Source organism: Silurus meridionalis, chromosome 2 (assembly GCF_014805685.1).
Source record: "Silurus meridionalis isolate SWU-2019-XX chromosome 2, ASM1480568v1, whole genome shotgun sequence".
In the NCBI taxonomy this organism is placed as follows: Eukaryota; Metazoa; Chordata; class Actinopteri; order Siluriformes; family Siluridae; genus Silurus; species Silurus meridionalis.
This window is the reverse complement of record NC_060885.1, coordinates 13049963-13063912: the sequence shown is the minus strand read 5'-3', so window position 1 is coordinate 13063912 and position 13950 is coordinate 13049963. Positions and strand designations below refer to the sequence as shown.

Genomic DNA, 13950 nt, shown 5'->3' with positions numbered 1-13950 from the left:
ATAAAGTGGGCAGTCAAATGGACTAATTATTTTTAATTAATTCAGTGCCTATCTTCTGCATGGTTATTTTTGCTGTATGAATTGTTAATTATGGGCAATTTGACTTTGCCTCACTCATAATCCTTTATTTTGTTCAAATGAACATTGTTCAGAAAGGTTTAACGTGTCAGTGCTGCTCTCGAAGAAAAATTGGTTGCAATTTGAATCCTAATAGAGGCACATAGGTTGTCCCTCTGGGGGAGTCCTTAAAAGTTTTATGAGAGTTTCTTTGTCAAAATCTTTATCAGTAGCGCCTATAGAACGCTTAAGTATACAAAGAACAATTACGTTTTGTGGTAGAAGATTATAAAAAAGCCAGCTGCAAAAGGGTTTTTTTTCAAAATGTTGCCTCCCATGTTAGATATATATAAAAACATTTGTATGAATCATTCCAAAGGAATATTAAATACAGAATTGTGATTTAGCATAATGATTTAATGACACAAATTAGTTATAAGCACACATAAAAAAATGATCATTGTTAAAACTTTCTGCACCAGTATTAGTATAACTGCAGTTAGATATCATAGCCAATAAGACAGGTAGATTGGTATCAGAACTCTAGTGCTTTGATAATAAAGAAAAAAGAAAAACTTTACTGTTTGTAGTTTTCCACCATCTTTTAGCTGTGCTTCAAACATCTCTAATGGTCACTCAATCACGAGTCGTAAAGGATAGATTAAAATTATATTGCTTTACGCTTTAACATAACAGTCACATTGATCCATGTGAACAATCAATGAGTACAAAAATCGACTCATCATTAACACCACTCACGTGCCTCGCGCTTTTCCTTGTAATTGGTGTTACATGGATCTGGGTCAAACTGTTTATCTAAAGTTAGAAAAGGCGCATTAAAATACCATTTCGTCCAACTGCAATGGAATGCAAATAACAAAGAATAAAATCTCGTGCTCCGTTTAATGAGACGCAAAGCTGAGCAATAAACCGTAACCATTTAACCTCAGCTATTAAGATTATAGAATAGCATACAGTACCAGTCACAACTGCGCACTGGTGCCAGACTAAAACTAAATGCGGAATGAACAGGGGGATTTACGCAGTTCCCGTTACGCACGCGCTCTGTGCGCGTTCTCGCGTGTCGTGGGTCGAGAGCGTCAGCTGGAAGGGGAGAGGATGAAGCGTTGCTGTTCCTCGAGGGTAGGAGTGATGCGTGCGCTTTTGCCTGGCAGAACGATAATAGGTTATATAAAGGCACCGGAGACGCGAAACGGCCATCATACCAACTGGAGACATGATCCAAGATTACCACTTAAGCAGAGCACAAACTCAATAAGTGTACAGGACCCTCACTGTCCTGGCTGTGCCAAGCCGCAAACAAGCTGCGGACAGTCAGTGCACCGCGCGCATGGATTACAAAAGAGCCACCATGGACTTCATGCACAACCAGAGCACAACCAGCGCGCTGAAATCATCCTGGCTCTATTAGTAACTTCACATTTGTGTGTGTAGTGAATGCATTTCTGCAGGAAACGCACAACGCGCTGTCTTGCATGGCGAGGTGAAGCTTTACGCATTGTATCACGTTTTCTTCTGGACTGAGAACATGGGCTCGCTTGGCACAAAAGTATGCGGTGTAAATTACACAGAAGTCGCTGATGCGCTCCAACCAGATGATCCGTTTTCAGGACCCGTGAAGTCCATTGCGCCGTGGAACTTTAAAGTGTTGGCAGCATGGATGGTTGTGATCACGTCGCTTTCTCTATCCGAGAACTTTCTGGTTATGTTGGTTACCTACAAGTTTAAACAACTCAGAAAGCCGCTGAACTTCGTCATTGTTAATTTGTCGGTGGCAGATTTTTTCATGTCACTTATCGGTGGGACTTTAAGTGTTGTCACTAATTACCGTGGCTACTTCTTCTTGGGCTCCTGGGCGTGCGTGCTGGAGGGATTTGCCGTCACTTTTTTCGGTGGGTGAAGTTCACACACTTCTGACAGCTGTGTCTCTGAGTATTCTTCAACAGCTCCCTTCAGTCATTTCTACTTCACAGTCTGAAGTCTGTCAAACCAATAGGTTGTTCTTACTTAAATAGAATAGCAAAATCTAGAATTTGCTTGTATCAATTGATAAACATTTCCAAAGTTCCCTATTTCCCAAGATGTTCTTGTAGCACTGGTAGTTTTGCATAGTGGCATACGTCAATCTTTCAGTCTTTTCTTGGATTAGAAATGTGCTTTAAGCTTGTTGATTATTTAAAGATAGGGCTCTATTCTTTCAACATAATTGTGTCATGTCAAAATATTTTAAAAACAATAAACTGTGTTAAACTATAAATAATGTTATAAAGAAGCTATTGAAGTGTCTAGAATGAGTTGGGAGTTAAATTTGACCTCAGGCATACAGCTGCTTTCTTTCAGAATCAAGTACCATTGTTGTGTATAAAAGAACTCTAATTACTACATTGTATTTAGTTACATCTGTAATTACATCTTGAGTGCAGTTTACAATATTCAATGGCTTTTCATAGTTTTTCACAGGAAAAAGCTATATGGAAAACCGAGACTGCTTCTACATGGGATCTGTTTTAAAAGGGTATCTACAGAGCATGTGACTATTGTGTGTTTGGATTTAGGATTATAGACTTTGTGAAAATGCACTTTAAACCTTAATAGGATTATAATCTAGCATAGAAGGTAGATGCCAGAAAAGCAGAATTGGGTTTAAAACTTTGACAATGACTTTTGTGTGGAACAAAAAATCTAATAAATATACAAATCTAATCAAATCAAGACACCATGTTGCTGGAACCCTATGCACTAATGATTTAAGATGCTTTGTTTACCAGTTATTTATTTTGATGCAGTTCTCATATTCATTAGCTAATATTTTTGTTAATATTTTTATGTAAAATGGCACCAAGGAATTTAATTAGAACACAGTGTCTGTGTGTTCTTTATGGAAATGTAGAGGTCAGTTCAATCTTCAGAAAGCTAGAATCAGACAGAGACAACCGTACTGCTTCTGAACTAGGGAACATGTTAGCTGTGGGGTCTACTCTTCTGAGTGTTCCAATGATCTAGAAGACCAAACCTGATAGCACCTGAAACTGACTAGTCCTTTTGTCTATAAATTGTCATCGTAGCTAATTGGTCAGATGTAGTAGCTGCAGAATAAGCAATATTTTTGGCTAAATAATTGTACATGTGAAACTTATTTTATGATCCAAGCTGTGGTTCTTTGAGGGTGCATCAAGGTCAAATCAGTTGGCTTATAGATTCTGAGACCCGAGTTGTTCTTATTTGGACCGAAGAAGAACCACAGGATGCATTTTACAAGGCTGATTTAAATGTGTTTTGCAGCACTGACTGTGCCATTCATAAACCAGACTGACAAGAGAACTGCAGAGCTGGGGTACTGTATAGAATTTGATATGAATCCTGCCTTGGCAGTATCTGTACTTTCTTGCATAGCAAAATCCTTTGTGTCTAAAATCATGTAGAAGTGCTACAGATTTGATGCTAGGAGATATCCACATGTTGGCATCCAGTCCTGTTCGGGCCACTGGAATTTAGGCATGACTCTAATGGGAGCCTGTCAGTGATGCATTAGAGCTGAGAGAGGATAATTTAGATTACTTTCCAAATATAACTGAAAACCATGGTCCATTATTCATTTATTGTACAAATCATTCAGGCTGCAAGCCCAGTGTTCTCAGGGTTGACTCTGGATCCACTTCAGCCCAGACCATGACAAAGCGTTTACTGATGATGAATGAATGAACAATGTTAATGTTTCTTGATTCAACTTTATCTGAGTTACATATACTGTATAATGTATGGTAATTAAAAAAAAATAATTTTCTTGCACTTATATTTCACACCAGGTATAGTGGGTATGTGGTCCCTGGCTACACTTGCTTTCGAGAGATATTTTGTGATCTGCCGTCCTCTGGGAAATGTCCGTCTGCGAGTTAAACATGCAGCATTAGGACTGCTGTTTGTCTGGACCTTCTCTTTTATCTGGACCATCCCACCTGTATTGGGCTGGAGTAGCTACACAGTCAGCAAGATTGGCACCACCTGCGAACCCAACTGGTGAGCATCATTACTTTTCTACTAGCATGATCTATATTCGACAAGTAGCAAATCTGAGACCGACAAGGGATTCAATCTCTGCTAACTTGTACCCATGACGCATTTAAATGTCATACACATTAAGAAAAATATCCCCACTTAAATGAACAGAAAACAAGGAGTCAACATTTTACATTGTTCTACATTTAAGAATATCGAAGTATAAAAATATTGAAGTATAAGCAATACTGTGTAGGTTCTATATATAGTTCAAATTTTTCTTTATGAAAATCTGGTATAAGTAAAATTAACTTTTCAAACTGTGCCATTATGAAATTCATAGTATATAAATCTGCTGCAATGGTATCAATATACAATTACTTTTTGACACCAGGATGGATACAAGTCTTAATATTCTGTGTTTGTATATATATATATATATATATATATATATATATATATATATTTCCCTGACAGGTGAAGTAAATAAAATTGATTAGCTCGTTACAATGGTACCTGTCTATTAGGTGAACAGTAAACAGTCAGTTCTTGCTGAAGTGTTGCAAGCAGGAAAAATATTCATTGATCTACAGTAAGCTACTTGACAAGTGCCAAATTGTGATGGTCAGGGCGTCTCCAAAATGCTAGCATCTACTAAAAGTGGAAGTTCCAAGGAAGAACAACTGAACTATCGACAGGGTCACAGAATAAATAATTATTCCCCAAAGATAAATTAGTTAAAATGAGCACCCAAGGCTCACTAAGGCATGTTTGGAGTTAAGGCTAGCACATCCCATCCAATCCCACAGAACACACTGTGTAGTGTAGCACAAACTGCTGAAAATTGTATTGCTGGCTATGATCGAAAGGGATCAGAACATAAAGTGCATTACTGACAGCTTGATGTATTTTAGGCTTTTTCATGTAACTACAGACTTGTCATAGTGCCTATACTGACCTATGTCCACTGTTCTAATAAATCACATTTTCTTTCATATCTTGTGAACAACTTGGTATTTGTGTGTTACTTACCTGGAGAAGAGATGTCACCAGGAGGCATTTTAATTTTACCACCTTTTATCTGAACACTTGCAAATCAAGTAATTTTAAATATTTCCTTTAGAGATCTTGTGGAGTCCATGCCTTTATGGAGTATAGTACTATCATGACCATCACAATATTAGGCAGATGATTGAGTCAGATTAGTGTAAATAGCTTCAAAAAAAAAAAAAAAAGAGGTTCCCTGGTGGTCTAGTGGTTAGGATGCGGCGCTCTCACCACTGCGGCCTGGGTTCAATCCCCAGTCAGGGAACCAACCCCAGCCACTCTTAGTGCCTGTCCCAAGCCCGGATAAATGGGGAGGGTTGTGTTAGGAAGGGCATCCAGCGTAAAAACATCTGCCAAATTAAACATGTGGAGGATCCGCTGTGGCGACCCCTAACGGGAGAAGCCAAAAGAAAGTTAGTGTAAATAGCTAAAATTAATCTTGGAAAATGTTTGTTGAGAGTGCAAAAACAACATTTACAAACATTACATTTCATAGTCTGTATGCTAAAAAAATTGCATATTCTTTTACATACTACTTTTACATACACTACTACTTCTTATTCATTTTTTGCTTCTAGACCACCAAAATTGCAATGGATTTATGATTTGTCTACCAATGAAATGTCATGCTACAATCAATACAATGTGACAGCAACAGATAAATGCTTTCTAGAAAACAAGAAATTTTATATCAATTGAATCACCTTTGAACTGTATCACCAAAGAAACATTTAAACCTTCAGTGCCTAAAAGCTTTAATGAAATCCAAAGCTGACGTTACAGAAAATCAAACAATTGTCACATGAGGGCATGGGTAAAATGTGCTTTTCTCTTAACACCATATAAACACTAAGTAGTCCTCAATGCTGTGACAAAAATAAACCGCACCACTAAAAACAATAGTAACAAGAGCTTCACCTCTTCACCTTGATACAGACTTGGTTTGATCTCTCAACAGGTACTCTGGTGACCTGCATGACCACACTTTCATCATTACTTTCTTTCTCACCTGTTTCATCCTGCCTCTGGCTGTTATCATTGTGTGTTACAGCAAGCTGCTGCGCAAGCTAAGAAAGGTTAGTCAACTGCTTCTGCTGGAGAATTCTACAGAGTCAGACACATTGTTTTAGGTTCTACTGCATTCCATTAGTCATCTTACAATATTTCAGTAAATTATATGCAGTTGCATATATTATGTGTCCAGGTCTGTAGAGTGTTTGTAGAGAAGTGATGTCACTTCCATAATAAAAATAATTTAGAATTGTTATTGCTGAGTTTGTAGAACTATTATTTAATGTGTTTGCTCGGAATGCATCATACCAGTGTCTCTTTGCAGGTGTCCAACTCTAATCGCAGGTTGGTGAATGCCCGGAAGCCTGACCAGCAGGTTTCGAGTATGGTGGTGGTGATGATTGTAGCCTTATGGTAGCCTGGACACCATATGCACTATTCTCTATCACCGTTACAATTCATCCTACCATATACTTAGACCCGATACTAGCTTCTGTTCCTGCTTTCTTCGCGAAAACTGCTGCCGTCTACAACCCCATCATCTACGTCTTTATGAACAAACAGGTACAGAAGAACCTAAATATTATATGTTTAATTATTTGAATTTCAGAATTTTTCAGGAAATCAATTTAAGGTGTGATATAAATGCAATTATACCACAGCAATTTTGAACATTCAAATCTGACATCAAATATTATCAGAGTATTGTGGTGAAGCTTCTGAGTCTGGCCTCCATCTGTCTGACAGCAGGTTGGAAAACATCACAGCATGTCGGTGTAAGATTGAATTCTGATAGAAACCAAGCGGAGAAGCTATTTTTTCTTCTTTTCCAAGCCATTTGATATTGAAGCCATACATGTTAACACCTTCCTAAATAAAACATGGATCATGAATAAAACAGTATAGAAGAAAAAGGGCAAAATGTCTTAAAAATATATCTATTCTGCCAGCCACATAACGGCCACTTTTCTCTGGTGCACTTTGAGCAGTTTTAATTACAGAAAAAAATACCAGCTTATTGCCACAATGGTGAAATGTTTTTAATTTGATGTGAACGCTAGACATTAGAGGAATCCCAGTGCATTGGCTCTCATTGGCTTAATCAAGGAGTAAGAGATTCGTAGGTCATTTTATTATTACCTTGTTCTAAAGTGAAACACGTTGGAGTAGTAAATAATCATTGTACAAATGCTTTGGGAAAACCTCTTCAAATATTTGTATATTTTCAATATAGTCTCTATACTCCATACCTTTGAAATGATAACATCTACTATGGTATTGTACAAGTCTTAAGTGCAGAATAAGACATAAATGTAAAGTGTTTCTATATACAAGAATGATTATAAGGAGCAGTAAACACAATCAATATTTAGTTCAGCACCACCACTTACAGTTTGATATGGAAAACAACCACGTTTGACTATAAAAGCATGCATATTGTAGAATCTACAAAACACGCTTCTGTTTTCCTTTTTTAAAGAGACGAGGTTATGCAGGAGACATACAGTACAATCAACTAGAACATACAAAATGAAGATTAAAAATGTTTTTGCAAAGTATTCTATATAGTTTACAAGGTGTCTGATAAAATATGAATAAATATTTTATAGTTTTTTCACAAATTCATGCAGAATTTAGTTACTTCAGATCCTTATTTGTCACACCTATATCTAATATTCAGAAGGTTTCTAGACATTTTAATGCTAGCATTGAAAAAGAACAAGGTAAAAAATAACCTAATTACAGTCTCATCATACAATACACAGGATCATGATGTTTAAAAAAAAGAAAATTTCAAATTATGTATTATTGACTGATCAATCTTGTATGAAATAAAAATTTAATGACCTTTCCATTATTAGTAATTGTATACAGTAATTGCTTTCAATAAATCCTAAACGGCGGAAGAGAGGCTTCATGTGGTTAAGATTGGCCCAGTTAAGGATCCCTGCTGCTAAATAGGTTAGTGTGTTTAAAAGAAAATTAATGGCAAAAAAAATATGCAGATGTATGTACCTAAATATAGAAGAATTAATCAACCTAAAACAGAAGAATCTTAATCAAAGAGTAGCATTTATATTTTCTTCTGATTTCTTATTGTTACTGTTGTTTAGTTAGACAAAGCAAATCCTATTAGAATCACAAGGCTATATTTGTAACTGCAGATTATATCTCTAATTCTAGACCATTGTTTGAGACCTTGAAATATCCAAATTCTTTTTGCAGCACACCGTACTTTAATAATCAACATGTAGTGCACTGTAGTGTTAGTGTATAAACCAGTATGCATATACTTTCTGGATTAATAATTTTATTTTTAAGTATTATTATTATTATAAATTTGCCTTAAAACCAGTAGTAGCTCATTCACAATGGCAGACGGTGCATACAGTTTTCCTTCACTCTCATTCCACTGCATATGTTTGAACATTTTATAAAAAATATTCCTTAAATCTATATTTTTATATTTTATTAATGTTTCTTTCACAAGCTGATCTGTTAATTTAGATAAACAATATTTTGAGATATAATAGATCCTTACATTTTGCCGAAAGCACTCAACCCTCTCAGAATATTACCTCAAATACATGTAAAATGCATTTAAATGAGCTGTTACACTATATACTATATATATATATATATATATATATATATATATATATATATATATATATATATATATATATATATATATATATATAGTTATATGACTCATGACTGCTTGTTATATAATAACTCAAAACATTTAATACATAATAGTCAATAGCATAGGTCAAGTATGTATATATATATATTAAATATAGATTTAAAAATCTATATTTATGAGTTGCTGCTTCTTTAAACATAAAGCAGATTTCATCAACATTCAGGTGGAGACAAAGACATGACAAAAAAAAAAAAGCTTTAAAAAACCCAGGCAAATGAGATACATACACATAGCAATATTGTGGACCAAGATTTGTAATTAAACTTGTCTAGAAAAATCTTTTTCTCTCTGAATAAATGGTCTGTATCAAACATTCTAGTACAGAAACAAGGTAATCCTTTAAAAAGGTTAAGGATGGTCCAGATGTTTCAAGGTTCATTTTTATATCAGTTTTTTCATCATGCTTATTCAGTTCAGCTGATGCCTGATACAGGTAAGGAACTGGAACTGAAGTATATATAAGTGATATATCAAAAAGGCAAGGGATAATTGGCAATCAATTAAAATGTTAATTAACCCAAATTTTCAGGTGTTATGGCTATTACACGTCTCACTATGCTGTCATAACAATTAGTATGATTTAGTAAACTAATTACTCCTCTTATTACTCTTATAATGAGAAATCATAATAAATACAAAAAAACAAAACATTTTATTCCTTACTTTTTTGTTTATGGTATGTTTAATGTATTGTTCACCTTCTATTATCTTCTGGAAAGGAGTTGTTAGTGCCAAAATGCCAATTTTTTAGCATGGCATTAATTAATTTTTTTGTTTTGTTTTGTTTTACCACTGGGCAGAAATTCTCAACACAGGGTTGGTATTCTTTTTCTACTAGTATTTAGAGAAAACAGAACATCAGAGCAACTCACATCATAACTAGAAAGAAGGAACTTCATTATGCTTTAATTAGCGCTCAAGGACTGCAGTTGTGTCTCAGGGGACCTTGTGCACCTTGAAAAATTAAATCTACTTGTATTGTAATACACTTCATCATCCATTCCATTGAAACAATAGATTTGTGAGATTTATTGAGCAAGTTTTAAGCAAATCTCTCCAAGTGGTTAATTTCTTGCTTGCGTTCAGGAAAGAATTGTAAGCTTCAGCTGTGACATTAATGCAAGAATAATAAAGGAACTTTATTTCAGCACCACCAGGGGCAGCACTAGCATTGGGTTTTAGGGACACACAATCTTTCACTGTTTACCTTTTAACTTGAATTTGTTTATATGTTCATTTACATCCTATAGCCAATCTTACACAAAGCAAAGCAAGATCATTTAAAGGTTCCCTTTTAGGAATATCATAATACCATGATAATGAAGATGCAAGAAAGAAATCTTTAGATAAAATACATGCAGATTAACATGATATAAGGAAATGAATAAATAACGATGCAGCATACAGAGGATATGAGCAGACAGTCAAGTGTTCAGATGAAAAGGCTTGATGATTATAAACTGAGGTAGTGAGCTGTTTGTCCTAATGCGGAAACACATATATGTCACAGTGTTTATCCTCAGACCATTGTGGCTCATCTAAATTTCAATTTCAAGAACATAATAGTGGATAACAAAGAATTTTTTGGATGACATGATGCTAGAAAAGTAAAATACATAGTTGGGATCAAAAATACTTTTGGTTGATATAGTACTTTGGTATGGAACAACCAACATGTAAAACAGGTGTCACCAACATGGTGCCCACAGGCACCAGGTTGCCCGCAAGGACCACATGAGTCGCCCGCAGGCCTTTTCTAAAAATAGCTCACCATAGCGCAACTCACCAGTGAGCTGCATCTAATTTATTTTGTTGCTATTCCTTTTTAAATCACACTTGCATTGGTGTGACAATGACAATATTTTTTTATTTACATGAAAATGACAATATTAAAATATAGATGACTAGATAAATTAATTATAATTAATGGTAAATTGAGCAAATTTGTTATTTCAGAAGTTTGTATCCAACTGGTGGCCCTTCACATTAATCAGGACCCAAGAAGTAGCTCTCAGTTTCAAAAAGGTCGGTGACCCCTGATCTAAAAAGTGTAGCGTGTTGTCTTATTTTATTTCCACTAGAACTAGTTTATATAACGTTGTAAAATGTTAATTCATATACTGTTGTGGTCAGATGTCAGAATTCTAATGAAAATCTTAGGTCTTATGAGCCATAAAGGTCATTCTTTTAAACAGATCTTTGCTTAAAAAAAAAAAAAAAAAAAAAACAAGTAAATTCATATTTTAGATATCTGTCTTGAATTCTAAGCATTCTGACAAAATTGAAATCAAATCCATGAGCATTATTTTATTCATGAAGCGTGAAATTGAGCATTAAGTGGCCATCCTGTGGTTTATCATGATCATGTGTTTTAGATTAGCATTGCTTTAAAGAATGCATGAAATCAATCTTCATCTTAGGGTATTTATATATGTAAATAGAAATGTAGCTTGGTTCTAGATGAAGTAATGTATGTTGCCTTTTAATTATTATTATGGATAAGCATTAAATTAGATGCGCTCCCACCCCTATACATTGAGTTCTTTTCATGGGATTTTTGCATTAGTGATACTCTCATCTACTCACAAGACAGCAGTTAATGATTTAGCCTCTGAAGATGGTTTTCATTAATTCTTAACTACTGGAAAAGCTCACTGCTGTTGGGACATTGATTAGGTCATTGAGGTTTTTAGATTAATATAGTCTAATTGATTAATAAACTTCTAAGTCAACTGTGCTTCCACTACTTGTGTAAGTAAAATGTATATTCATATCCATTTTATGTCCAGAAACCACAGATGTCAACATCAACAGTTTTGTTTCTTCTTTTGTCTGTCTTATGTTTAAATGCAGAAATTATAATAAAATAAATAAAAAAAACAATTGAAAAACTGACCATTAAATAGTGTGCTTCCATTATGTTGGCTTGCCTTGGTCCCGTGGTTTAAGGCATAGGCTTTTAAATAGGCTCTATTTAGCATTTTAAATTAAAGTCAGCTCCTTATACAAGTTCTATTTAAAAATTTGATATTTTAATAAATAGATAAGGGAAAGCCATTATTTAATATGACCATGAACATGTACATGACTAATTTCTAAGGTAAATGATTTAATCATTGTCAACTCTTAAAATGAACTCAAACATGTTTCTAGAAAAAGGGTTCAGCTAATTCAAATCTAAACTGATGTAATCAGATCCTTTTAGAAAAATGAGAACATTATCATTGCTAGGTCTGCGTTTCTCAGCATTACCCATTCAATCAATAGTCATCAATATATAATTAACATTTGTTGAAGTAACAGAAACAACACTCTACCTACACACCAGCTAATGAATCCCAATGGGGCAGAAACACAACTAATATAAACACTAACCACAGGAAAAGAACTTTAACTACGTTAGATGGTGCCCTCAACTTGTCAGTGAACTGTTTATGGTGTATGTGGCAGATAGAAACATGATAGTTACCCGATTTTCGCCTAATGTACATTATTTACACTCTGCTGGGCTTCAAAATATCAGTTATAATATTCAGTTGTTTTGCCTCTGAAATATAAAACCTGGGTGTGTTTTGAGTGACACATCTCTAAACTGTCAGCAACAGTAAATGAGAAGGTGCAGAGAAAATACCTCTGTGGACATAATGAACCGACTCTAGTTGGATTATTTACTCAGTTATACTTTGTATGCAAAACGCTGTTGACAGTTAGATAGTAGATTTGAACCCTTACATCTTAAATCACCACCAGTCATCACTGCTTCTCTTACATTTCTAACCTATTTTAATATCTGATGCATGGCTTAAATGCCTATTCTTTTGAGCAATTGAAAACATTTAGGTTACCTAGCACCAGTGAACAGTTTACTCACCTGAATTTCATTAATTATGAAACTTACATTGTTATGAAAACATATGTTTATATTGTGCCTTCTTTGTGTGGTTTAGTTTAGGAAGTGCCTGATTCAGCTGCTCAGCTGCAGCAGCAACACTACAGTGGAGATGAACCAGTCCACAGACCGAGCAGGCATGACGGGTGAGAGCAACTCGGGCGAGATGTCAGCCATAGCTGCCCGAATCCCTGCAGCTAGCACCTCTTCACCGAAACCTAACGAGGAGCACAGCAACTCCTGCTCCTACAGCCAGCTGCCCATCCCAGAAAACAAAGTGTGCCCTATGTAATTGAGCAAGACACAACTCTAATTCAAACTCAAACCCAAAAGGGCTCACTGAACATCTTTTTCCAGGATTCTGAGTGTATTACCTTATCAGCTATAAAACCTGATGATCAATGAGCAGCAACAGCTTTAACAATGCCAGTTCCCTATCAACAGCAATAGCTTGATTTTAACAATAGGTGTTCTAGCGGTATTCTACACTATTTATTTCACATTCAAGTGTAACTAGTGATATGAGATAATTCTATCTTTTTTCCCTTGATATTTTCAGAGTCTATCCAATGAGTTATGATAAATGCTATAATCATGTGACCAGTATCACTAACAAGCCAAGCTCCTTTAATCAAATATGTTCTTTTTATTTGTTTGTGTATTATTACAGTCAAGTAATGGCACAGAACTGGTCAAAGGTGGGGAGTTGGGGGCTCTTAGGACACAGTGACTACTTAAAAAAAAACTGACTGTGTGTGCAAGTGAGAGAGAGAGAGAGAGAGAGAGTGTGTGTGTGTGTGTGTGTGTGTGTGTGTTTGTTGTGTATACAGTAATAGTGTAGAATTGTTATAAAATGAGTTTATTTCTAACAGTCTATGTCATGTCTCATGTCAGGATTTTATGTCAATGATCATGAATGACAAAGTGTAAGTTTAAGCAGTAAAAAATAATTAAATTAAACATTTTCCATCTGGGTTCTCCGGTTTCCTTCCACCCCCCCACAGGTGCCCTGTGATGTTCTGGCTTTCTCCCTCCTTCATCCCAGTGTTCCCTTTGACAGTTTTTGGATCTGCTTTGTCCAAGGATAAAGTGATTACTGAAGATGAATAAACTAATGATGTATTTTAATTACACTATAGAATTTATGGTTTCAAAGTTTTAGTTATATAACAATGATTCATTGTATAAGTTAAAACTATATTTAATAAAATGTTCTTGATAA

The 13950-nt window shown here is 35.2% G+C and overlaps 1 protein-coding gene across 1 annotated transcript; it reads left to right on the top strand.

Annotated features, from left to right (window-relative positions):
* Nucleotides 1–1096: 1096 nt before the first annotated feature.
* Nucleotides 1097–13702, top strand: valopa (vertebrate ancient long opsin a). Its single transcript, XM_046862337.1, is given in 6 exon segments — nucleotides 1097–1970; nucleotides 3885–4095; nucleotides 6080–6197; nucleotides 6458–6539; nucleotides 6542–6696; nucleotides 12787–13702. Coding segments are annotated over 6 exon segments (1164 nt in total). The 5' UTR covers nucleotides 1097–1606; the 3' UTR covers nucleotides 13021–13702.
* Nucleotides 13703–13950: the final 248 nt, after the last annotated feature.